General features: G+C 41.8%; 2 protein-coding genes across 5 annotated transcripts in view; one reads left to right on the top strand and one right to left on the bottom strand.

The window, feature by feature from the left end:
- Positions 1-1,238: 1,238 nt before the first annotated feature.
- LOC102795268 (retinoschisin-like) lies at positions 1,239-6,804 on the top strand. The gene is made up of 6 exons (XM_006790254.2): positions 1,239-1,322; positions 1,639-1,664; positions 1,760-1,955; positions 4,314-4,455; positions 4,534-4,729; positions 6,182-6,804. The coding sequence occupies exons 1-6, from the start codon at positions 1,268-1,270 to the stop codon at positions 6,332-6,334; spliced, it is 768 nt and encodes a 255-aa protein (XP_006790317.1). The 5' UTR covers positions 1,239-1,267; the 3' UTR covers positions 6,335-6,804.
- A 1,560-nt stretch (positions 6,805-8,364) lies between these two features.
- LOC102794434 (cyclin-dependent kinase-like 5) overlaps positions 8,365-24,749 on the bottom strand; it is a 51,189-nt gene continuing 34,804 nt past the window's right edge. For 2 of the 4 annotated variants that reach the window (XM_006790251.2, XM_006790250.2), the window contains 12 exons: positions 23,669-23,759; positions 23,357-23,546; positions 19,890-19,970; positions 18,921-19,087; positions 16,245-17,283; positions 15,720-15,821; positions 15,214-15,319; positions 12,568-12,691; positions 12,244-12,349; positions 11,943-12,065; positions 10,328-10,489; positions 8,365-9,784 (listed from right to left, as the gene is read on the bottom strand). In XM_006790251.2, the coding sequence (XP_006790314.2) occupies positions 9,425-9,784; positions 10,328-10,489; positions 11,943-12,065; positions 12,244-12,349; positions 12,568-12,691; positions 15,214-15,319; positions 15,720-15,821; positions 16,245-17,283; positions 18,921-19,087; positions 19,890-19,970; positions 23,357-23,546; positions 23,669-23,759 (2,651 nt within the window). In that variant the 3' untranslated portion in view covers positions 8,365-9,424. The remainder of the gene's footprint in view (positions 9,785-10,327; positions 10,490-11,942; positions 12,066-12,243; positions 12,350-12,567; positions 12,692-15,213; positions 15,320-15,719; positions 15,822-16,244; positions 17,284-18,920; positions 19,088-19,889; positions 19,971-23,356; positions 23,547-23,668; positions 23,760-24,749) is intronic. The other 2 variants (XM_006790253.2, XM_006790252.2) reach the window with 2 other exon arrangements.

Here is a 24,749-nt window from a genome sequence, read left to right as displayed (position 1 = left end):
TTATTAAACTTGTAGGTTGTGAGTTTTATGGATGATGGCAATTGTGGGTAACTGTGATCCATCCCAGTGTAAGTCAAACATATTAAATTAATGTTAAAATGTTTGTAACTATATCTGATTTCTTTGAATTTAAAGTGATTTTTTTGTCATAGACAAACCTGCTGCTTTCAGGCCTATTTGATCATATTTGTTTGTACCCAAACTGAACACTAATTCACTGGTACTGGTCTCTGTCTAGATGTGGCTTACCTAAAGCAGCCTTTATCCGGCACAGATAAATGAAAAAGTATATTTATGATAAACACAAATGTGTGATGTATAATAGGACCATAAATGACCTTAGTGACAAAATTAGCTTTTTCACCTGAGTGTAAAACCTCAAAGACACCACTGCCATCACAAATGATGGCCACTTTTAGAATAGAATAGAATAGAATTCAACTTTATTGTCATTGCACATGCACAGGTACAGGGCAACGAAATGCAGTTTGCAACCATCCAGAAGTGCTTTAGTGATATAGATATATTACAATATATATTAGCAATAATATAGATATGTAAGTATGTTACAGAAATGGGTCTATTATGGTATGTTATAATGTACACGGTATGAAGTATGTTATGAATATTCTATAACTATAGGTATGTACAGGCTGTAGTGAGTACAAGCTATGTACAGGCTATGAACAGGATATAAATATGAAATAAAAAACTATACAGAAATCTGAGATATACAGTTATACAGAAATGTGAACTATGCAAGTTATAAACAGTTGTAGGATTAAAAATTATTGTATGTACAGAATGATTATTTACACAGAGCTATACAGTAGTGCAGTTAAGATAAGTGAAATATGTGGATAATTTCTACAGAGGTATATAAAGTGCTAGTGGTTGTGAGTGGTGGTTCAGTCCATGTTATTATTGTGTGTTTGAGGGTACGGTTGTCCATTGTGTGTGTGTGTAGGTGGTTGTGGGTGTGTGTATGTCCAGTCCATGAGTTTACCATGTGGGTCAGATGTCAGGAGGCAGAGTTCAGGAGTCTGACAGCTGTGGGGAAGAAGCTGTTCCGGTACCTGGTGGTCTTAGTCTTAGGTCTTTTTATAGATGAGGTGATGACATTCAGTGCAAGAGCACCTGAGGGAGGTGTCTAAGGGCCAATAAGGAGCCTTAGGTAAGGCCATTGCAGGCCTGTGGATTACAGTAATCCCATCCACTTGCAGTGGGTATCATACACATCTCATTTCAGCACAGCTGAAGAGGAAAGATGAAGATGCCTGCTTGTCGAGCTGCTGTGCTTTTCCTCCTGCTTCTCTCTCAGGGTAAGTCACTGTGCAGCTGATCCTGCCTTAAAATAATCGCAACAGTTATTGTGCCTTTATGATAATGCTAATGGTCCCACAAGTTATTAAAACAGCAGTGAGCAGTACTACACAAAAATACTGCTGCTGCAAGTGAAATTATAAAGAGGGTAAAAAGCTTTTCCTTGGTGTTTCCTTTGTGCAATCCTCAGATGCAATCCAATAATTCATAAGATTATTTGATATGGTGCTTCTTTTGGGTCATTTTCTTTTTTCTTACACATTTTATTCTATCATCTGCTCTTACATTTCATGCTTCTGTCGATGGGGTGTATAGCCCTTGTCACTGTTCACTCAGAGGAGGTAAGAAAGAGTCTCAAAAAGGTCTAAAATGTGCTTTAAAAGTCTTAAACTCTGAGAGCAAACTCTCAATTCATTCCACCCTGTGTGATCTCCAGGAGGAGGAGGAGGTCATCCAGGAGCCGGACCTGCAGGAGGAGGACCAGCAGGTGATCGAAACCTGGAACACAAAAGCGAAAGCCTGCACCTGTGACTGCGAATCTGCACGCATCCCTGCTGTCATCCCACCTGTTCCCCCGACCTCGCTGCCAACGCCGCCACCATCTCAAAGTCACCTGCTGAACTGCATGCCAGGTGAGGACTCCACCTGTGTAGTCCTCTGTCTGTTTCACTTACACTCCTGCTGGATGCCCTTTTTTAGGTTTTAAAAAGTGATTAATGGGATCCCCTTTATACGAAGGACACTAACTTGCAGGAGAAAGTCATGCATGTGAAGATGAATGGTGGGCAGAGTTGTGTCCTGTGGATCTTTATTTAACATCTGTGATGGATCAAACAGCTGATGGTGGCTGGCTGTGTCCTCATGTGCTTTCACGCTGCAGTGGTGCACAATCACCTCTCTGATCTTGCAGTTTTTCAGCCTGTAAGATGAAAGAGGCTTGCACTGAAGGTTAAGAAATGAACAGCTGTGAGGAAGAAGCTTGAACAGGCAAATGCTTTTCAGATAATCTCATTACCTGTGCTGGAATGTGACGAACAGATTAGGGAGCCCAAATAGGCCACGACCTTCACCTATGATACTAGCAAAGGAAGCACACATCAGAAAATGCCCCGATCATCTTCTTCTACCTCATCATGCAAGAGTTCTGATTAGCAAAGTTGGACTATTACACGAGGAAAAGCTGGAAGAAGATACTTTGCTGCGTTTTTAATGTCTTTAAAATGGAATAAACATTTCATTTCAGGCAGCTCTTCTATCACTTCTATCATCCGCTTTTCTGGCAGATTGAAACAAATCCAGTCAGGGGTGAGAGGGAGTAATTTTCATCTGATGTAACTGATATATTTTTTATTACCCGAAGTCAATTTATTCAGTTCAATTCAATTCAATTCAATTTTATTTATATAGCGCCAAATCACAACAAAAGTCGCCTCAAGGCGCTTCATAGATACAGAGAAAAACCCAACAATCATATGACCCCCTATGAGCAAGCACTTTGGCGACAGTGGGAAGGAAAAACTCCCTTTTAACAGGAAGAAACCTCCGGCAGAACCAGGCTCAGGGAGGGGTGGCCATCTGCTGCGACCGGTTGGGGTGAGAGAAGGAAGACAGGATAAAGACATGCTGTGGAAGAGAGACAGAGATTAATAACAGATAAGATTCAATGCAGAGAGGTCTATTAATACATAGTGAGAAAGGTGACTGGAAAGGAAAAACTCCCCCGGCAGCCTACGTCTATTGCAGCATAACTAAGGGAGGATTCAGGGTCACCTGGTCCAGCCCTAACTATATGCTTTAGCAAAAAGGAAAGTTTTAAGCCTAATCTTAAAAGTAGAGATAGTGTCTGTCTCCCGAATCCAAACTGGAAGCTGGTTCCACAGAAGAGGGACCTGAAAACCATCATCGAAAAAAGAAAGTAAACCCTGATTCACTTCTTTGATTTTTTTTTTTTTTTTTTTACCAACTGGGAAAATCATCTGGTCCTTACCTGGTCTTAAACATTGGGTAAATAATCCATCAGATGAATGAGGACACATGACATATTCCACCGTGTCATTATTTATTGTGAAATCGCAGAAGCATTATGCAGCAACGACTTGAAATAATTGTTTTCCATATGACTTTATCATTCTGTCATATCACTGTGGAGGGATTTTGTCGCACGCTTCTTCACGGCATTCCTTGATTTCATTGAGGTTAAGGTGTAAAGCATTAAAGTGAGGCTGAGGTCTGGACTTTGACTCGGCCTCGGCAGCACCTTGATTCCTTGATAGAGATGCTGCTGGGCTTTAATCATTGCCCTGCCTCATGACCCAGTCTTGCGCAAGTTTTAACTGCGGGGCACGTGGCCTCACATCTGCCCTTAGAATACTTTGATATACAGAAGAGCTCACGGTCGACTCGATGACTGCAAGGTTTCCTGGTCCCGTGGCTGCAAAACAAGTCTATTTCATCACCTCTCCACAACAGACAGCTGGTGTGACATCTTTGTGCTGATTTGGTTTTCTGCAAACATATACAGTCTTGTTGTTTTTTGACAATATTAATCCAATATTTTGATATTTCATATTTCTAACATTTTATACTTTTCATATTTTTTTGTTATTTGATGAGCTTAGCACAACAGTAATTTTGTTGTGCTTGCACAATGTCAGTAAGGTTGTTGGTACCTGTTGCTCACTGCTCGCCTAAGCAAAAGGCAGATAGTATAGCATCATGACCACCCCATACAGAACAGAACATAGTGTAGTGCAGTCAACACTTTACTTGACATGTTGCTACCGTGTGAACGTGTAATGTTTGTGCTCAGTTAAATCTACCCTGTGCTCTGCTTCAAAACATCAAATGGCATTAAGTCATTTTTAACACAAAAATGAACCAATCGCTCCATCCCAGCTCATTGGAAGTGTTTAGAAAGTTTACTACGTGTTTATTTTCAGGAATTCATACGATTTAATGCCACAGTAACCTGGAAATGTTTCCTTTCACAGAATGTCCGTACCACAGACCGCTGGGATTTGAATCTGGATCTGTGACCTCAGACCAAATCAGCTGCTCCAGTCAGGACCAGTACACCGGCTGGTACTCCTCCTGGATCCCGAACAAGGCTCGCCTTAACAACCAGGGCTTTGGGTGAGTCAAGGCCACCCAGTTCGTGTCACACAGCGCGCCCCAGATAAACAAATAACTGGGAATGTGAATCTTTGTTAGGTGCGCATGGCTGTCCAAATTCAACGATCAGTACCAGTGGATCCAGATCGACCTGAAGGAGGTGAGCGTGGTGTCTGGTGTCCTCACCCAGGGCCGCTGCGACGCTGATGAGTGGATCACTAAATACAGCATCCAGTACCGCACTTTAGAAACTCTTAACTGGATCTACTACAAAGACCAGACTGGAAATAACAGGGTAGGTACACTAAACAGGAGTCACATTTGAAAGCGTCATAATAACTGAGTCCTGTGGGCTTTTGTACCATTTAAATTACCCCCCAAATTTCCACTTTCATTTACTTCAGCATTATTTCTTTGTAATTTGGAAAAACTGAGATCTATTATTGGGATGACCGTGGCTCAGGGGGTTGGGAAGCTCATCTGTAACCGGAAGGTTGCCGGTTCGATCCCCGGGCTCTCTGTCCTGGTCATTGTGTCCTTCACCTACCACTTACTGGTGTTGGCCAGAGGGGCTGATGGTGCGATATGGCAGCCTCGCTTCTGTCAGTCTGCCCCAGGGCTTGCCTTCACCAGTGAGTGAATGAATAGTGGAATTGTAAAGGGCTTTGGGTGCCTTGAAAAGCGCTATATAAATACAATCCATCATTGTTATTAAATTGCAATAATCTCAGGGTTTACATGTGCAGTTAAACATCTTTACATTGACAGAGAAGGGCATTTCATCGGTCCACTCACTTATAAAATCTTAAATAACACTATTTAACAGAACTTATTTATTTGTATAATCCTATAAAAGCACTAAGATCTTCTAACCAGATGCTCTTAATGCAACCTAAGTCTAGGTTGAAAACCAGAGGCGATCGTGCCTTTGCTATTGCAGCTCCTAGATTGTGGAACAACCGCCCTTTTGCCATTCGCTCTTCTGAGACTGTTCAGTCTTTTAAATCTCGTTTAAAGACCCATCTTTTTACTCTGGCTTTGATGTAAGATAGTTTGATTATCATTTGGTTGGTTTCTATGTTTGTCTCGTCTTGCGTTGTGTTTGTCTTATTTTTATTTCTTAATTTGTGAAGCACTTTGATCAAAACTGTTGTTTGTAAATGTGCTATATAAATACATTTTGATTTGATTTGATTTGATGTATGATCGATGTGAGCAGCATAAAGCTCACAATTTAAAATGAGTTTGAAATCTCTGGCCTACACCAATCAGTACACACTAAAGTGTTTAAATATATCCAACTAAGAGGCTGTTATATTGTAATTTTATGTGGACCTATTATGCTTTAAGTCCTCGTGAATGATTTAGTAGTTCACACATAGCTGCTGCCGAGTTTATTTGGCTTGGCTTTCTAAGCTGTCAAAAATATAGGATACTAATATGGTCACATCATGCACACAGCTGTGCAAATCAAAGCTTCTGGTTAATGATGAGCAGCTAATCAGAGTAAAGTTGAGTCAAAGGGAGCTAAAATTGCTTGATTCATATAGTAGATGAACTGAGTGTTAATATAAATAAGGATTATAGTACTTTGAACTGTAAAATCATGCAAAGCTATTCAAAGAATAAAACTATGGAGGTGGAAGTAATCATAGAAGGTCCTCTTCATGAGCCTTTTCTGATTATTGTGTGTGTAAATGATACAAAATGAGCATGTTTAAATGCTGTGTACTTTCTTTTTGTTTAGGTCTTCTACGGAAACTCCGATCGCTCTTCCACGGTACAAAACCTGCTGCGCCCGCCTATTGTGGCTCGTTATATACGCCTGCTGCCGCTGGGCTGGCACACCCGCATTGCCATGAGGATGGAGCTGCTGATGTGCATGAACAAATGCACCTGAAGTGTTTCTTAGCTCACTGACCATCATTCCCCTGTCAACCCTGTCACTTGCCAAAAGGGGAATATTTATCTAACACTGTAAGATCCTTTGATACAAGTCTAGTCTGTCCCCATTTGGTGAGGCTCACAGTTCTCTGGGCAGGTGGACATCTCTGGTGTCCTCTGATGGATTATTTGTCTGTATTAAAGTTTCCACCAAACTGTTCCAGCTCAAATTGAAATTTGTCACCTTCAATAAAGCAGTTATTAACTGCGTCAGGAAATAAAAAAGCTTCTACATGTTCAGAGTCAAATCAAACGGGCTTGTTTTATTTGAGATTTACTGTTACATATGTAAACATGAATAATCTAAAATTGTTAAGCATTCATCTGTGAGTTTATGCCGTCATGTAAATGCTCTGTTGGAAAAAAAAAGCAGATAAACACTGACTATGCTACTAATTTGTGTCTGTAATAAAAGCACAAACTTAATACTTGATTTCATTTAAACAGTTGATAAACATCCTCTGTTATAAATATTACCAAACAAGTAGTCACACATCAGTATTAATATAATACACGGTGCTCCTTCAGCGAAACAATAATCCAAAGAGAGAAACGTATCGTGTCAAGTACAGAGTGTGCACAGTCCTTACAGATGCACCACACACAATACGACACGGTCATGTCTGGGCTCAGCGCGTTACAGTAGGAGCCGGCGGCCCCCCCCCCCCTCCCTCGTCTTTCAATATTCACACACTGCGCACACGAACATGAAAGTGAGGAAGAATTTACAGAGCAATATTGCTGAGCCACGTAGTCTCTTCAAAGTGCAACATTAAAAAGGTTAGGATTTATTTCTGCCAAGCTACTCTCATGGCACTTTATTTGCAACAGAAAAACAACGTTACAGTACAGATTCTGCCCCCCGCTGCCTTTCCATTTTGAGATTTCTCCAAAGCATATCCCAAGTGGTTCAGTGTGTGCAAACAGTTAAAAATACAGCAGTACAGTGATTCCCAACCAGGGCGAGGATGCTGCAGCTGAAAGAAATACTACAGCTGTGGAAAGAAATGGGCGAACGGTTAATGTTAAAGGAAAGCCAACCTCAGTCAGAAAACAGGGGGTGATGGAGAAATGGCTAAAGAAAGAAAAGGCCAGAGTACATCGATAATTGGCTGGGATGAGCCTATTTTAGCTTCAATTAAAAAAGAACGAGAAGAGGAAAAGAAACTGTTGCAAAAAAATAAAAAATATAACGGCTGATGACGTTCAACTAACAGCTGGAACAGCTAATAGTGGAATAATGGTTGAAAACAGAGAAATAGATAAATGTGAAAAATAGTTCTTGGACCAATGAAGAAAGTAGCTTAAAGTATTTAATAAATGGGAAAATAGCAGCTGGAAAACATTAAACTAGCTGAAAAAGCTGGACTTTTAAATGGATGGTTAGGTGGAAGTAATTAAAATAATGGATAAATAGTTGAAACAGCTAAGTGTAAACTCAAAACAAAATTATTATTTACCCTCAATAAACATGAAGTAATAATTTGGAGTAAAATGCAGCTGAAATGAACAAAATCAAAGGTTTAATTACTCATATAATTGATATTTAAGGAAAATGTGCTTGGTAGAAAAACTGAATGTATACAAATCAAGTGAATGGATGCATGAATGGCAGAAACATCTGGTCAGTCAGTCAGTCTGGCTAAAAGGGTTACTAAAAGAGATGCTGTTCCATTACCCTGATATTGACAGTTTAAGTGTATTAAACAAAGAAAACTTGTAATATCCACTTTTAAATGTTGTAATGTGTGGAGTTAAATAGCTAACAGGTGGAGGAGAAACAGTGGTGCTTTCACAGGCTGGGAGTCATTGTACCACATACACCCAGAATGGCTTATGTGTTCCTCTAACTGCTGTTACCTTCTAAAAAATAAAGAAATCTACATTTACAGCAGTTAAACTTTAAATGGGGTTTTTTGGGTGCATTTCTACATGTTTTCAACTGGTCAAACAAGCAGAACCACTTGGAAGTTAAAAAAAATAAAATAATCAAACAACAGAGTCTTTATTGAATCCTGTAGTTTTCAGAGAAAAGCCACTCCCTTCGTTATCAGCTGCAGATGTTTGTTGACGTTTGCTCAAAGCATTGCAGAACATTTGAACACGTTATAATTCATCCGTAAGGGCACGTTAACGCTCCTGCATCTCCTTTGTATAGACACATTTTTTTAAAACTGTGAGGTTTGCTCTATTTTTGTAACATTGGGCTATATTATGCAAATGGTCATTTACACATACAGTGCATGGAAAAGTCTAAATGTGCCTGACAATCTCAGTCAGAAAACAGGAGATGCAGTGCTTCGATATCTCCCACAGAGGGCGATGTAGGTTAGGCTTTCTGTTAGTTGATGGCACCGTAGTTTCTAAAATGGCTGCACTTAAGACGTAAAACCTAAAATCTTTTCAGAAAAAAGAAAGAAGGAAAAGAGCAATAAAACGTAAGCTTTTAGACTGTCAATTTCAGCTCAGAGAAACTGCACAGGTTATAGCTGGATTTCGACACGGCTGCACTGGCTCGCAGTTGCGCATTTGAGCGTCTGTAACCAGTCTTGACAGAGCACATCCATAGGCAAGACAGCTTGGACACAGAATTACAATCCTGGACGAGATGAACACGAGATACTGACATTACCAATCTCTATTGTAACAACTGATAAAACTGCATTTGCTTCGAATGCCTTAGATTAGTCTTAAATAATACTACGCAGTAAAATGTACTATATTTCTATATTTAATAGAAACAAAAATACTTACACTTAAAATCTACACTTTATCTATCCATTTATATATATATACACTGAATTTGTAATATATTTACTTTATAATACAAATTATAATCAGAATTACATAGGTATTAATATAAAGTCTATCAAACATGGAAGCTTTAAAAAAATCTGGACGTAAAAAGGCTTTTGGCCTGTTTGCAAGCAGTGTTTGAACTGATGGTTTGGTGTGTGCGTTTGTGTGTGTGTGGAGCAGGTGTTACAGGAGGGAGGTGGTAACAGAGGAGTCTGACACACGCGTGAGAGCAGTGGGGCGCTGGAGATCACAGAGCTGTCTCTTTCAGGTCGTTGAGATTTGGCATACGAGATCTGGACGGGCGTCCGAAGCCGTGCCCGTTCTGGCCTCCTTTGATGCTCATTTGCTCCGGGTAGGGGTTGCCCTCGGGGCGGCCCAGGGCGGACGTGTGCCAGCCGGAATCCAGCTGTCCGGGCAGCGGGTACGCTGACTGTCGGGCCTTGAGCTGGGGCGTGCTGACCCCTGAGTGACCCCGGCCCTCGGTGAAACCGCCTTGAGCAGAGGCTGAGTTAGGCAGCGGCTGGTAGCGCATGTCAGAAGATGCGGTCTGGTTGGAGGATGAGGAGGAAAGGTGCAGGAGCTTGCGCAGCGACTTCAGCGGTTGGCTCTGAGAGACACGACGGAACACAAAATATCAGAGGAAAGAAAAATTGCGCTCACGACAGGTTTAATCCCATCGATGACGGACGATCAGTCCAGTCAGACAGTCTCTTATGATTACTGCAGTGAAGGGATTAAGGTGTGTCTTTGCTTTTATTAAACACCAACATCTGAGTCACAGCTTATTTGATTACTAAATCATCCTGGACAGACAGGAAAATTGGTAAAATTTAAAAGTCTGCAACTTATTTGGCTCAGTTACAGTTCAGTTCTTGAAACATTTATACAAAATTTCAATCTTTAGGAGAGAAAAAGAGCATTTCTTCTAGAAGAAATAATCACCCTTTGTGTTCGCCATCTGTTTTTTCTCTCCCTGACATCTTGGTTAGCAGGTGACGCTGATCTGCATTGATTAAATCTTCTAGACGAGGATACCTGCTCTTATTTCTCTTTGGCGCTCTCCTCGGGAAGAGCGTATGTAACGAAACGCAGCTCATGAATAAATGTTTAAATCAAGCACTTCGCAACAGCGCACGAGGAGAACTCTCACCGAAGAGTGTGAATCGGACAGTTTCTCAGGCGGCCAGTCCTTGTCCCTGTCTCGATCTTGGTCCCGGTCTCTGCTCTTGTCACGTGACCTGTGGCGGTTGCTCTGGTGACTCGAAGACCTGGAGGACTTTTGGATGACCGTATCCACGCCTTCACTGGAAACCTGTGACACAGAGCACGGAGGTATAATTTACTCATCCAATCAGACACATTTCACACTCATGACTAGGACAGCAGTGCACAATGTTTAGGGCAACATAAAACACTCACATAATCTGCTAAACTGTTTTTATTTATGAAGTTAATTTATATTGTTTCAAACTGGCCTAAGCACTCATTTCTAACAGTTTTTTCTACTTCTGGTTCTTCATGATGTCAGAGAGAACAGGCAATCTCTGCACCTTCTGTTTTTGAGTAGCAGCCAATCAGTAGAAAGTTACCTGAAAGGAAAAGAGAGCTAAAATTGTGCTTTTTAGACAGCTAATCAACTTAAATAAGGATTATTTTGAACTGTGAGTCATGCAAAAGCTACTCTACTAGAGTCTGAGCTGGAAATGAGCGTCTTCAGTAAACAGATTTCTGTGTTTCATGTTACCCTTTACATGCGCTCATTCATCACAGACATAAATGTGAAGTTACATCTGATAACCTGCGTTGTTACTTATTGATCTCCAGTGCAGTGAAGAAGTAAAGAAATAAAAAGAAAACGGACAAAAAACATGCATCAGAAGCCAAACCCCAATGTGTTTGCTGATCTGAGGAAGAGAAGAGAACACTCCACTCGTTTCGGATAAATAAAAGATGTTTTCTGAGCGTAATTCAAACGCAGTTCAAATGATATCCTCTTCAAGCAGTAAATGCCGTTTTCCACCGACTCCGAGTCTGACTGCCTGATTCCTCCTCCTGGCCAGATTGCATTTATTTGTGCTCTGTCATCAGCATGTAACCCCCCCTCCCCGAATCTGAGCAAACTGTCACTTATAAATAGAAATGCAAAGGGAAGAAAGAGCCTCAAACACCTGTTTCATGCTGAACCACCACTGCCACAGAGCTGGCAGCTAGTTTAACACGCCAAAATGTGGTCGCTTTTATATTAAGCAAGTACTATTGTAGCTCCACCATCACTTTCTGATCTTTGCTCTGTAATAAAGTCATTGGGTTTAGGTGCACATAGAGAAATTGATCAAATGCCTCTGCATGATGCCGGTAAGCAGTAAAGCTTTGTGAAAACAAGCACACAAACTCCTGAAACCGTGTGTGCTCAGCTAAAGCCTGAGCGCTCTCGTCCATCCTCAGCTCATAAGCAGAGACATGCTGTTAGGGCCATGGCTGAAATCACTGGCGAGTGATCAAAAGCACAAAAATGACCCGTCAGATCCATCCTTTTAAACCGATTGCAGTCAAGTGCATGCTTTTCTTCAAAGTGGGAGCTTTTTTTTTTCTCGTATTGATGGATCCAGCTGGTTTATTGATTCATTCACTCAACTCACCACCAGGAAAACCAGGCTTAAAAATCACACATTAAAACAGTGTTGATCAGTGCTGTTAAAGCATGCAATGTTAGATGGGTGACACAGAGGCAGGAGGTGAGTAGGATAGTGTAAAACAGCATGTACCATGGGAGAGGACACTACAGGGAGGACTCTCACAGAGGAACTATGCTTTATGTTATTCTTTGGGCTAAACAGAGGGAAAAGACATTTCTTGATGACAGGAGGCCTTCCATCAGGGACTTCCATCTGTAATTACAGAGGCACATGACTGGTGGTAGAGGTAAACATGATGCACATGACAACAACAACAACAACAATAAATGGTTTTATATTTCTGTAAAGGTGCCGATGAGGCTCATAGATGGGAAAACACTGCATCCACATGTGGGCGTAAGTCCTCAGACGTACTTCACACACAACATACCATCTGAGATTTCTTCTTTTTCTTCTTTATTGCTCTGAAGAAACCCTGCTTCTCCTTTTCTTTGGAAGGCTCAGAGGCATTCAAGACTACAGTATCTGGGCCAGTCCTGAAATAAAAACAAAGAGTAATGAGCGTGATGTCTCGGCTAAAAAAGTTTTTAACTCCCAGTAAGAATTTCTGTTAAAAATGCCACGTCATGTGGCCGGTGTGAAATTAAATCTGACGGTATACTGTTCTGACAGCGCCACAGACAGCGAAGAGAATAAACGCTGCTGTTCTTTTGGTGTGAAACTATTTTCGGTCGTGGTTAGAAGATATAATTACCAGGGGTCAAACGTCGGCTGTCGTTTGGAGTGATTCGCCAAACTGCCGCCGTCGCCAGACAAGCCCGAGCCCCGACTCTGACCCCGGCTGTCGTGGAAGGAGTTGTCTGGCCGGGGAGACGGGACTGTTCAACAAACACAACAAATGGGTTAATTTACGTCCAATATACAGAGAAATAAACACATAAACACAGGTCATTAGATGTCATAATTCTAGCTCTGACCCAAACATATATCTAAAGTTTAGGCGGGTAATACAAATAAATTAAGATTAAAACATAACTCAAGATTTCCAAAGATACACAACAAAAAACAGGGAATATAATAAAAAAAAAGAGCTGCAAGTATGTAGAAATTTATACCATAACTAACAGTGATGTAGACTTTAACAGCTGTGACAGGTCGGCTTGGCTGTAACATGCCGTGTAAACATCGGAAATTGATTGGCACACGCAAAAGACCTCAGCGAACTGAAAATGTAACAGACTGCAATTGTATCAAACTTGTGCATTTCGCTAATGCGATCGATGGTGTTCTGTTTCAATTAGATGTTTTACTTTTCTCTCTTTTGACCTTCCTCTTCCTTTCAATAAAAGCAACCCAATTTTCTTCGGGGCCAACCTTCGGGATCAATAAAGTTTATTGAATTGAATTGAATTGAAAGCGTTCCTCAAGATTTTTCTCCAAGTACAACTTGACACACCAGTGCAAACAACAATGGCGCCCACAAAGGCTCCTGTGCAGTACCATAAGTTAGACTTTAAAGCAAATTCATACACTAAAGTAATCGCGTGTCAATCTCAAAGTTTCAAACATTGGCCGCCCCCAAAAATGCAAGCTGGGACACAAGTTTTTGTGTCCCTCGTATTATGGAAATGGACAAATGCCAAACAATGCACAAATTTCCACATGGTTTAACTCATTTTCAGCAAACCAGATCAGATATATGTATGTGAATGAGTTACGTGTGTAGAGCTGCAACAGTTAGCAACAACTATGGCGAAGTCCTGTTCAGACCACAGGCTGTATAAATGTGAAGCAAAGAAGTGCTTATTATTGCATCCTTTCTGCTTGTAAAAAGAAGTTTGGCCATACTGAAGTCTATGAGGGAAAAAAAGCCCTTTGGATCTTTACTGCGCTTGGTCTAAATTCCATTTTTGTCTAATACAAAATAATTTTGCAAGTCATGGTCCCTTTTAGGAGGATTAAGCCGGGTAACATTACCAGGAGGGTAATAATGCTCAGCTTAAGGCTTCGCAAAGGGACGCTCTTCAATTTTCAGTGGAAGATTCTGCAGTGCCCAAAGGCAACCACATTCAGAAACACGCTTGAAGAGTCTGCATCACACTTTTGTCCCCAACAATTGCAAAATCATCGCAAAGCTGAATTGACTCCCTGAGATATCTAAAGGAGAGTGTCCAGTTGACCGTAGCGGTGGTACATGCAGTCTTTGCTAGCACACAGTGTGCTCACCACCTACTACATTTCGCCCTGTTTGGCTCACTGTAATTTCACCTTCTTCCTCAAGATTATACTCCAGTTGAAATGTCACTATTGTGATACAATGGAGCCAGTCCTCATGTCTGAATAGCCACACATGGCTTGGTCTTAAAATAGCTGCTGCCTCGAAGGACACTACTTTAAAGAGGAAGTTGAACACATTAGCATCAGGTGTTCTTTCCATTATAGCATACTGTGCACTCCAAAACAGTGGAAAGCACATCTTTTAATAAGTTATCTCAGTCAGTCTGCGTTACTGTCAAAACTCTTAAGCCTGCTTTCAGCAGCTTCCTGACATATTGTAATTAGGTTTGAGTAAAAAGTTCCAGGATGGGCTTAAAAGAATGAAACACGATTCCTTTTGATCAATCTCCTGTTGATCATCCTCTTGTGCACCACTGGATCATTTTCAGTGCTGCTATTATTTTTAGATCTCTGTCTCCTTGTACTTGTGCAGTGTGTGCTGAATCTCGTCCAACATGTCAAAACTGTGATCCTTTAACTTGATTTTAATTTTTTGGAAAGTGGACAAAATCACAGCGAGGCAAATCTGGTGGAAATGGCTGCAAACTGCTTAGCCGTCGCTGGAAACCCAGCTCTCATCGCCAGCGGTTATCTTCCGTGTGAAATTCCAGTTGGTTTGAAACACAAGTTTTATGCTCTCTTCTCAAGTTTGAGGTGTGTGGTGAAATAGCCGAGTGCACAGTGGAAGCGGTAAGAACAGAACTCCCAGAGAGTGGGCTAAAAATAGCAGCTGTCTGGACATGCCCGCGAAGATGACCTCGAACTGAAGATCAGCCAAATTTAATTTAGGTAAGGCTTTTGATTTTGAATGGGCCCACTGCCCGACCGTTTTAATCAACTGCTATGAAATCTACAGACATTAGGGGATGAAGATCACTGAATCTGGTGATAAGATGGCTATTTTTAGTTTTGAGTGAAACAGCTGTATTTCTCTCTAACTTAGTGTAGACATCTCAAGAATCTGCAATAATATAATAATTCTCTATATAGCAGCAGCTGATCAGTGATTAGTAAAAAATAATATTCCCTCCAGTGATGTGTCTGGAGTTAATCTTTCCCCCCTTACTGCAGCAATGAAAGCGAGAAAGCCACAGCCATAAATATCACTCCTGATTAAACCAACCTCTGTAGAAGCTGCCCACCCGCCTTGGCATGGATTCGCTGTAGATGTTGCGGTTCTCTTTGGAAGAACCCCCATCTTCTGTTTGCTGGTCATGATATAAGCCAACCTGAGTCACAACAGAGAAACTCATGACATAAAATCTCCGAGGCTGCCTGCTTTGCATGCCTCTCTGTCTGAAACGATACCTTTATTTACCTGAAGGGACAGAAAAATAAGGTGGGGGCGTATTGATTTATGATTGGTCGTTATAATAAAACATCTGTGCGGGCTATAAATGTAGCCCAGAACTGAAATGCGATGCGATGACGAGCTCGACTGCGCTACCATAAGAAGTCACATTAGAGGGAAGCAAAGCACACAGAGAAAATGAAGAGGCATCTGATGCAGGAGAGACAGAGAAAAAAGAGAAAGAGAGAGCAGTTCATGACAGCAGTATCCACCCACATCCGCGCGCTCGGAAGACTGGATGTGGGTGGGGAATGGTGGGTGCAGGCAGAATGTCGGACCTCGCTTTTTTTCCGCTGTGTGTGAAAAGATGCGGTGTTGTCCCTTGTGGAGTCCCTTATTGGAGGTCTGCTGTGGGTGACCTCAGTGGGTGCCTGTTCGTTCTGTTAATGGAGACATGATGAAGCATGAAGTGAGCTCAGCATTGCAGCACATACAAATACACACACGGTATATATATACTATATGTGTGTATACAGTATATATAAATATACGGGTAGCATGATTCACTGCATGTCCTAAAAGGAAAGCCACACTCTTAGCACCTTAAATGTTCACAGATGAAGCTGCAGCTATGCTAATCCTGCCTTTCCAATTCATTACAAACCTGGGACACAAGATCTGGCTGAGAACCTAAACACACACCATGTTTTCAGACGCCACCAGAATAAGTCCTGGCTGCGTCACTGGACAAACTGAGACTGAGGCAGAGCCGTCCAACAAAACCTGGTGTAGGCATTTGTTATGATTACATCCTGAAGGCTTTCCCTAAAGCTGGAGAGTTTTGATGTGGGCTGAGGACTGACCCTGCTCATGTCTTCTTCTCTGGAGGAGCCCCCAGAGTGGCGAGGCAGTGTGCGGTGCTGCAGCTGTGGGGACAGGAGCTGGAGGCTGCTGGCTCTGGTGGGTATTCCCTGCCCGACCAACAGTCCCTCGTCTCCCCCGTGCGTCCTCTGGTGATCCCTCCGTACGTACATGGAGTGGCGGTGTGGCCTCTGCTGGGAGGAGAAGGGGCTGGTGTATCCCTGACCATAAGACAGAGGGTCATGTGGGGCAGAGAGAGAATGGGAATGGCTCCTTTCGCTCTCCCCGGGATCCAGGGAGTCTGGTGACTTGGACTCCTCTGAAGTTTTATGGCGGGTGGAGGAGCGCCTGTAGGAGGAGTCCAGAGTGTTGCTCTCTCTCTCTGAGCGCATGCTTCCTCTGCCACCTGTGCCAGGTCCCAGCCTCTCCACTCGGCGGGCCGCTGGGCTGCCCGGAGCTGTGAGGTCGAGGCAGCTGGAAGGAAAATAGCGAGACGTGGGTTCATCTGCATAAAGATGCACATCATTTAAGTTCCCCACTGACTTGGCATCGCTAAGCGTGCCATAGCTCTTGGACAAGTTCAGGTAGGCAAACTTAGAGGAGGATGGCGTGGAGCTGTGGGACTCCATGTAGTTGTGTCGGCTGTGTTTGTCCCCTGACTGAAGCGTGTTGGTCTTCCCTTCTACAAAAGAGTGGCGGTTCTGCTGTGAGCGGAAGTTGGATTTGAGGTACTTCGCCCCTGGGCCATCTGACACCTTGGATCCCAAGTTCATCTCAAAGTCGCCCTTGGACTTGGTCTCGCCGGGGCTGAGCAGATGAGGCAGGTTGCTGCTGGCCAGGTCCATGCTGCAGGCGGTGGAGTGGTTGAAGATCTGTGGCTGGTAGTTCTTAGGATGAAGTGTGGGGCTGAGGTTGATGGCTGCAGACATGTTGCCGTTGAGAAAGCTGTCGTTGTTGGGGTGGAGGTCTTCATGTCGGGGTAAGCTGGAGCACTCTCTGCTGCTGGAGCGGTGGCTTCCTGAGCTCTTTCCCCCATGGCTCCTAAGGAAAAGCAGAGACAAAAACATGTAATAATGAACTCAGTGGCAGCAAAGATACCACTTACTGCATTTAATAAGGAAAGGTGTTCCACAGGGATCAATTGCAAGACCCCTATTCTTCCCAATAAATATGAATGACATGAAACCTGCAGTTTATTATGAGCTTTTTTTCTGTATGTCAATGATTCATCCCTGGTGGTGAGGGTGTTTGACACAGTGGATGTTTTAGTAAAGTAGAGTGGATGTTAACCCTTTAAAGCCGGTCGGAGCGGGCACGCTCCGTTTTGCGTAACTTTTTAAAAATCCCAGTAGCACTGCAACCACGTAAGCTAGCGCAATAATTTTTTTGGCATATGAAACCGGAGGAGTTGTACTTACATCTCATGCCATCAGCTTGTCCTAAGTCACAGTTTCCTCCCACATATAGCTTTGCAAAAACTGCATAAAAAGCACTTGCAGCAACAAAAACATAATATAACACTTCCTACATCCATCAGCACGAACTATTGCATGTCCGCCATGACCTGCCCGAAACCGGAAGTCACGTCATTTTGCGGAAATGTAATTTTGTACCATCAGGGCCTTATGAGCCTATACTGGTGTTTTTAAAAGTTATGTTTGACTTTATGACTTTCTGTGTCGTTTCTGGGATGCTTAGGACTCATATTGCACTGCTGGAAATAGTTTATTTTGATGCATATGCTGTTTTTTTGCAAATTTGCATTATAGTATTTATTTTCGTTTTTCCTGCAGTATATAAAAATTGGTGTATTTCAAAAATAAAACTATGAAGACACTTAAAATAAATTTCCTGTGGTGGGAAACTATTTTGTGCAACTTTTTGTATTTACAGTTTTGAGGGATAAGCCTCTTAAATTTCTCTAACTAGAAATATATGTTAAAAAACACAAACGATTTTCAAATTTTTTGTAGTTTACTGCACTTTTTTGCAATTTATGTAATTACTATGCACTTAATGCATATCTATTATTAAAATAATGGTTGTATTGATGTATATCAACTTAAAATGCTCCCAGAAATGGCACTACAACATATAAAAATATAATATAAGCTCTGGCGGACTTGGTTCTATGGTAGGTCTTAAAGGGTTAAGTATACAGCTAAACGAGTCTCACTTGATGCTGTCACATTATATTGTCACTCAGTGACTATCATGGCCAAACACTGCAATAGAAATTTTAAAAACATCAGCTATTCATTTTTATTTATTGGATGAGGTTTGGTGTAAGTACAGGGTGATGGAAGAATATGAGTAGCATAAAGTACATCAAAACCTCCCAAAAGACTAGATATAAAAATCTTAATTCACTGTTGTCTTGGTAATATGAACAGCAAAGAAAAATAAAGTGAATAAAAGTTTCCAAAAACAAGGTCTTTATTTCAATATGTAAAGCGTTAGTTAAAATTTAGGATACAAAAGTGCACTGAGATGCAGAATAATTACAGACTAAACCAGACAGACAATATATGAATTATCCTGAAATGTTGTCTGTCCTGTCAAATGTTGCTGGATGGTGGCTGCTGATTAAAAACATCTGGCAGCATTTTGTTCATGAAACGACCCATTAATACATCTGCACTGGCAAGCTTTCCCCAAATATAGTGCTCACTGCTGACCTGCTGGGGGTAGTGTTGTCTCCGTGGTGAGGTTTTCTCTTAGAGGAGCGTACAGGTGTGGGTGTGGGTGGCCCAGGCCGCTCCACCATCCGCAGGGTCTGGAAGGCGTGGTGGTTCAGGCTCTGCTCTGTGAGAAAGCGCTCGGTGGGGTTCAGGAGCAGCATGTTCTAAACCACAAACCACACAGATGGAGCCCGTGAGCGCTGAAGACACCCCGAACATGCAGACCTCTCAAACAAACCGAAACAGTCGTGCTACTATGAATCATCTCCATTATCATAAAAGTCGAGCTGCTGCCGCATTTAATTGTGTCTCACAGTCACCAAACGAGCCAAACAATGATGCGAAATGTGATTTGTGACATTTGCTTTTTCTTACCCAAATAATGTGTTCAATAGTCTCTCTGAACTCACTTTAATGTATGAACAAACTCAAACTGAAATCTGGATGCAGCTTTGTTTTTGAATAACACAAATATACAGTGGAAGCTACATTTTGGGTCAACATCAGAAGCTCTTTGGTAGCCGTGCAGCTCTGCGTTAACGATTAGCAAACAAACGTTATTCAATTTTATCTGAACTCAACACAAGAAAGCCCGATTAGTTCTTAGAGAGACGCCTGTCCTTGCTTAAGTCAGTCCTGAGATGGCATCATCATCATCATGTTAGCTGTGAGTCATTATCTGCTGGGAAAAGCGCAAGAGCACAAGCACAGCCTACATTCTTGACATGGAGCTCCTGTTTACAGTGTAGACACAGCAATAACAGCACTGGAACCAGGATATGAGCTGAGAGATGCCGAAGCAGGGACGAGGCACCGTGCAGTCACGACGTAAACACCGTGATAATGATGCAACTATCAGATGTCTAGTTTATGAAAATTATTGTGGTTAACTGGACGTTTTCACGATACTCTGAAAACAGACAAAAGTTAAGAATAAAACCATTAAAGTCGCTCGGCTCGCCTCACCTTCAGCAGGTCGAGCAGGGCTGCGTCGATGATTCCCAGGTATCTTCGCTCCAAGGTTTGAGGGTGACTCACAGTAGGAAACTGCAACATTAGCAGAGACAGTGGATAATGGTACAGTCACAAAACTTTCATGTCATAAATAAGAAAATACTCCATATAGTTCCACTTGTCCACAACTTCAAGCAGTTGCTCTATGCCCCACATGTGGATAACCACCTTGATGATAACCACCATAAATAAGTGGAAAATAAGACGCTTTTACTAAACAACAGCAACAAATGTCCTTAGTGATCGATCGTCAGTATGAGAGTATCCTGAGGTTAAAGTGTCTTCCTCTTTTAGAGACCTGATCATATCAAATGTTAATAATGCTATTTACAATGGGGGAAGTAATTATTTGAACCCTTGCTGAATTTGTAAGTTTGGTCACTTACAAAAAAACATGAAGAGCCTCTGATTTTTATGGTGGTTTCATTTTAATGGACAGAGACAAAATCATGGAATGAATGGAATCAAAGGTATATGACTTATGGTTGTTTCTTAGATTAAAATACATGGGGTTTTAGTAGGCAGCACAGTGGTGCAGCGGTTAGCACTACTGCCTCAGGTTCTGGGTTTGAATCCACTGACCGCCTGAGGCCTCTGTGTGTGGCGGTTGCATGTTCATCCTTGTCTGTGTGGGTTTTAGATTAACTGGTGACTCTAAAGTGGTTTCACTGTAGGTGTGAAGTGGATCAGAGGAAGATAGATGGATGTATGGATGGAATTATAGTTGAGCTGTACCATCCCTCCCTGAAAAATGATTGCCCCCCTGTTGCTCCCCTGTCAGTGTCACTGAACTGGAGTATTGTTAATCCAGCAGGGGATCAAAGTATAAACAGGACCAGAGGTGTAACGTAACAAGTACTTCACTGAAGTACAGTTCTGATGTTTTTTTTAGGTATTTTTATGCTATACTTTCTTCTACTCCCCTGTATTTTCAACACCACTATACATATTGTCCCTTGTACTCCAACCTATTTATTTTAAAGTATAAAACTGCTAACGTATCATGCTGTTATAACAGATACAGCCACCCAGGAGTATTTCAATTCAATTAATCTCCAGCTGCAACACTATGGTGTGCAGCATTATTTAATCAGAACCCACTAAGATCACTTGCATATTAAATATTTTTTATTTTAGACACCTTCATCGTATTTTAAATTAAACCTTCCCATTATTACTTGAATGTCTTTATCATCTTTACTTCAGTAAAGAATCTAAATACATGAAAGTTAAAATATAGTTAAAATATGATTGTTTCTGAAGTAAGTTTTCATGCCGGAGAGCACAAGACTTCTGGAACAATGTCCTTTAGACAGAAGAGAACAAAATCGATATGTTTGGCTAAAATGCACAGCACCATGTTTGCAGAAAACCACTACCTCATAAAAAATATCAGGCATGGTAAATGGCCTGTATTTGTATAGCGCCTTACTTAGTCCCTAAGGACCCCAAAGCGCTTTACACTACATTCAGTCATTCACCCATTGATGATGGCAAGCTACATTGTAGCCACAGCTGCCCTGGGCCACACTGACAGAGGCGAGGATGCCAGACACTGACGCCACCGGGCCCTCTGACCATCACCAGTAGGCAACAGATGAAGTGTCTTGCCCAGGGACACAACGACAGAGACTGTTGGAACCAGGGCTCAAACCGGCAACCTTCCGATTACAAGACAAACTGCCAACTCTTGAGCCACGATAGCCCCGTATGATGATGATGATGGTGAAGGGGTGATGATTTGGGCTCGTTTAGCACCCACAAGACCTGGGTACCTTACAGTCAGTGAGTCGCACATGAACTCCTCTGTATACCAAAGTATTCCAGAGTCAAATGTGAGGCCATCTGTCCCACAGCTAAAGCCTGGCACAAACTGAGTCACACAACAGGAACACGATTCCAAGCAAGATTCATGGAAATGGAACGGTCCAATCAAAGGCCATGTGCTGTGTCTGGACCTTAACAGAGCGGATGCGTGTAAACCTCAATGAACCGAAGCAATGTTGTCAAGAAGGATAAAAATCCTCCACAGTGACACTAATTACTTCACCTTATTGCTAATCAAGGTAGCTGACAAGCTATCAGTACATAGGGCTGCACATGACCCAGTGTTTTCTTCACCAATTCACACTCTGCCTCATTCTTGGTCCCCTGAATGCTACCCAATAAAAAAGAAACTCCTGGAATTGTAGCCCTATCTTGTGAGTCCTTGTTACCTTATATTTTAATATCGGTGCTGTTGTCGAACATCGTTTACTTGTTGTCTCCTGTGACAGGTTTGTTTGTATCTCTGTATAATCGGATTTGGTATTGAAAACATCTTTTTCTAAGCTTGATTGGAAAATCCTGTAACCATGACAATGCTTTGGTGAAATCTTTTAGAAATGCCCAAATACACAACTTGTGATTTCAATCACGTGCAAATCCTCCATTGTCAACCTTTCATTTCTAATAGAATTGTTCCTCTGAATATTTTGAATTTGCTGTTTGCAGGGGGAAAAAAAAGAGTCCAGAAGCCGTTCTTTTTACATCACACATTTCCGAGTGTTACAGAAAAGCACATCGTAGGTGGGAAACGTGATGAAACAACCATCAATCCTCTGCTCACTCAAAAGTGTTGTGTGGTTTCTTGCTGGTCTGATTTATTTTAATAAAAACAGCATGCGTGTTTCCATCAAACACTATTTCTCCCCTCTCGTGGTGTTAATAGGATGATCTGACTGTGAGCGATAATGTGCAGGGATCAGCGAAGTTTGCAGAATCTCATTTAAACGACAACAAGCACATAAATGTGGAGGTAGAGCTTGTTTTTTTTCCCCTTGAGCGAGTACTAACAATAGCAGGCGCTTTTTTTTTTTTAAGAAACAGACACGGCCAACATGTGCCTGTCTTTACCGGAGCAAGGATTTTACTGAGGAACAACAACTTGGGTATTTAAGAGGTGGATAGAAGCTGAAAATTCAAGGTGTAGACCGTAAAGCGTTTCGCTTATTATGCAGCTTAATCAAGAAGTGGTCTTATCACTGGGTATTCACTGCCAGGCATTCACAGAGGGGGAGTTTGCTAACTAATAATTAAATCCTGGGTTGTGGGCAGTGAGGCGAAGGGAAGGACGACCCAGGTCTGCTGCACCACCAGCCTGCCACAGAAGACTTATCACAGCCTTCCTTCACAGTGCATACAGGATACATGATACACGATGAGTCATTGTGATCCAGTCAGTCACGGCACAGCAAACTCAGCCAGAAAAAAAAGAAGAAGAAGGAGAAGAGAGTGTACAGAGAAAATAAATAAGGGAAGAAGAAACAGAGGAGGAGGAGGCCTTAAGAGACAGCAAAGAGAGAGAGGAAAGAAAAGCAGTGATAAGAGCAGCATGGAGGGATGGGTCAGCAGAGTATGGGGGGGGGGCCTGAAGTTACCCTCAGCCCGTGGAAGCGAGGGTTGTTATAGAAGAGCTTCATCTGCTCTGGTGGCAGAGGTCCCAGCACTTTCTGGATGGTAAAGAGCTGGTCGATCTCGCTCTCTCCTGGGAACAGCGGCTGCCCGTCACTCAGCTCTCCTAAGATGCAGCCCACTGACCACATGTCCACCGCCTTCCCGTAAGGAGCCCTGAGACCGCAGATTTAAGAGGGTGGTGAGAGGCCACGCATAATGAGAGCTAATAAGAATTTATGTCAGTGTGGTGACTGGACAGAGCTTAAAGGGAAAACGTAAAAAAATAGCAGGCGTACCCGAGCAGGAGCTCCGGAGACCGGTACCATCTAGTGGCCACATACTCGGTGTAATTGGCGTCAGTCCCCTCAGAGAGATTACGTGCAAAGCCTGGCAAGAGAAGACAGAGAAAGCAATAGGATATGATGAGGAGCTTTTAGTTATGCTCCACATGCTGAGAAACCTAAAAATGAATTTCAGCTGACTGCCTCTCTGGACGCTCATTATGCTTTAAAGCTTTGACTTACAAAGTAGTTTGTAAAGTTAGGTCAGAGACGACGCCAGATGTGATCTTTTTTTCCTGAACACTTTGACAGCAGCAGATCCTGCCTTTTGAATTCTTCAGCTGATTAATGTGAGATGCTTTTTTGGCTGTACAAGCATTGAAGCACACCTTTAGAGCCTCTAGCTCTCTTACATATATATAGACACGTTCCAGTTTAATATTCATGTTGGTACGTTTTATTGCCAATTACTCACATAACCAACAGATACAGGGTGAGTGCATCTTCAACATTTTTTGTGCATTTAGCTTATTCAATTATTTTAACTGTTTTACTTTGTTTTCCTATCAATTTGATTACAGTTACAGGGTTTTTTAATAATATGACTGTTACTGTATATTAAAATAGCTGCCTTCTAGGATTTTTAATTACGATCAAATAATATTAAAAAGTATCCTAATTGAAAGAAACTTCTTCATTCCACATTATATATGGTGTAATGGAAATTTATTAGCCCCCCACCAAATGTGAGGTTTATACCACGGCTGTCCTAAATTAACAGTATTAGTAATTACCAAAATGGTTTTTGTGCTGGTATCACTAGTATGCACAAGCCTTTTAATCAAAATGATATTTTTACTGCTAAAATGTAATTATTGTTGTCGTCCATGCATTTTCTAATTCAATGTTTTTCAAAAAGAAGAAAAAATAGTAAAGAACATTTTTAATTTATTGATTAAGATGCCAAATTATAGTTATTTACTTCCTGGAGACAAAAACGAATTTAAGCGGTTGAGTCTTATGCTTGATTAATTCCAGTGAAATTTTAATTAAAATTAGGTCCAGTGTGCTCATTCAGATTAGAGTATAGAAACAT

The sequence above is a fragment of the Neolamprologus brichardi genome, chromosome 23 (genome assembly GCF_056152115.1).
Source record: "Neolamprologus brichardi isolate AB-2024 chromosome 23, ASM5615211v1, whole genome shotgun sequence".
Taxonomy (NCBI): Eukaryota; Metazoa; Chordata; class Actinopteri; order Cichliformes; family Cichlidae; genus Neolamprologus; species Neolamprologus brichardi.
This window is presented reverse-complemented; position numbering and strand designations above follow the sequence as displayed.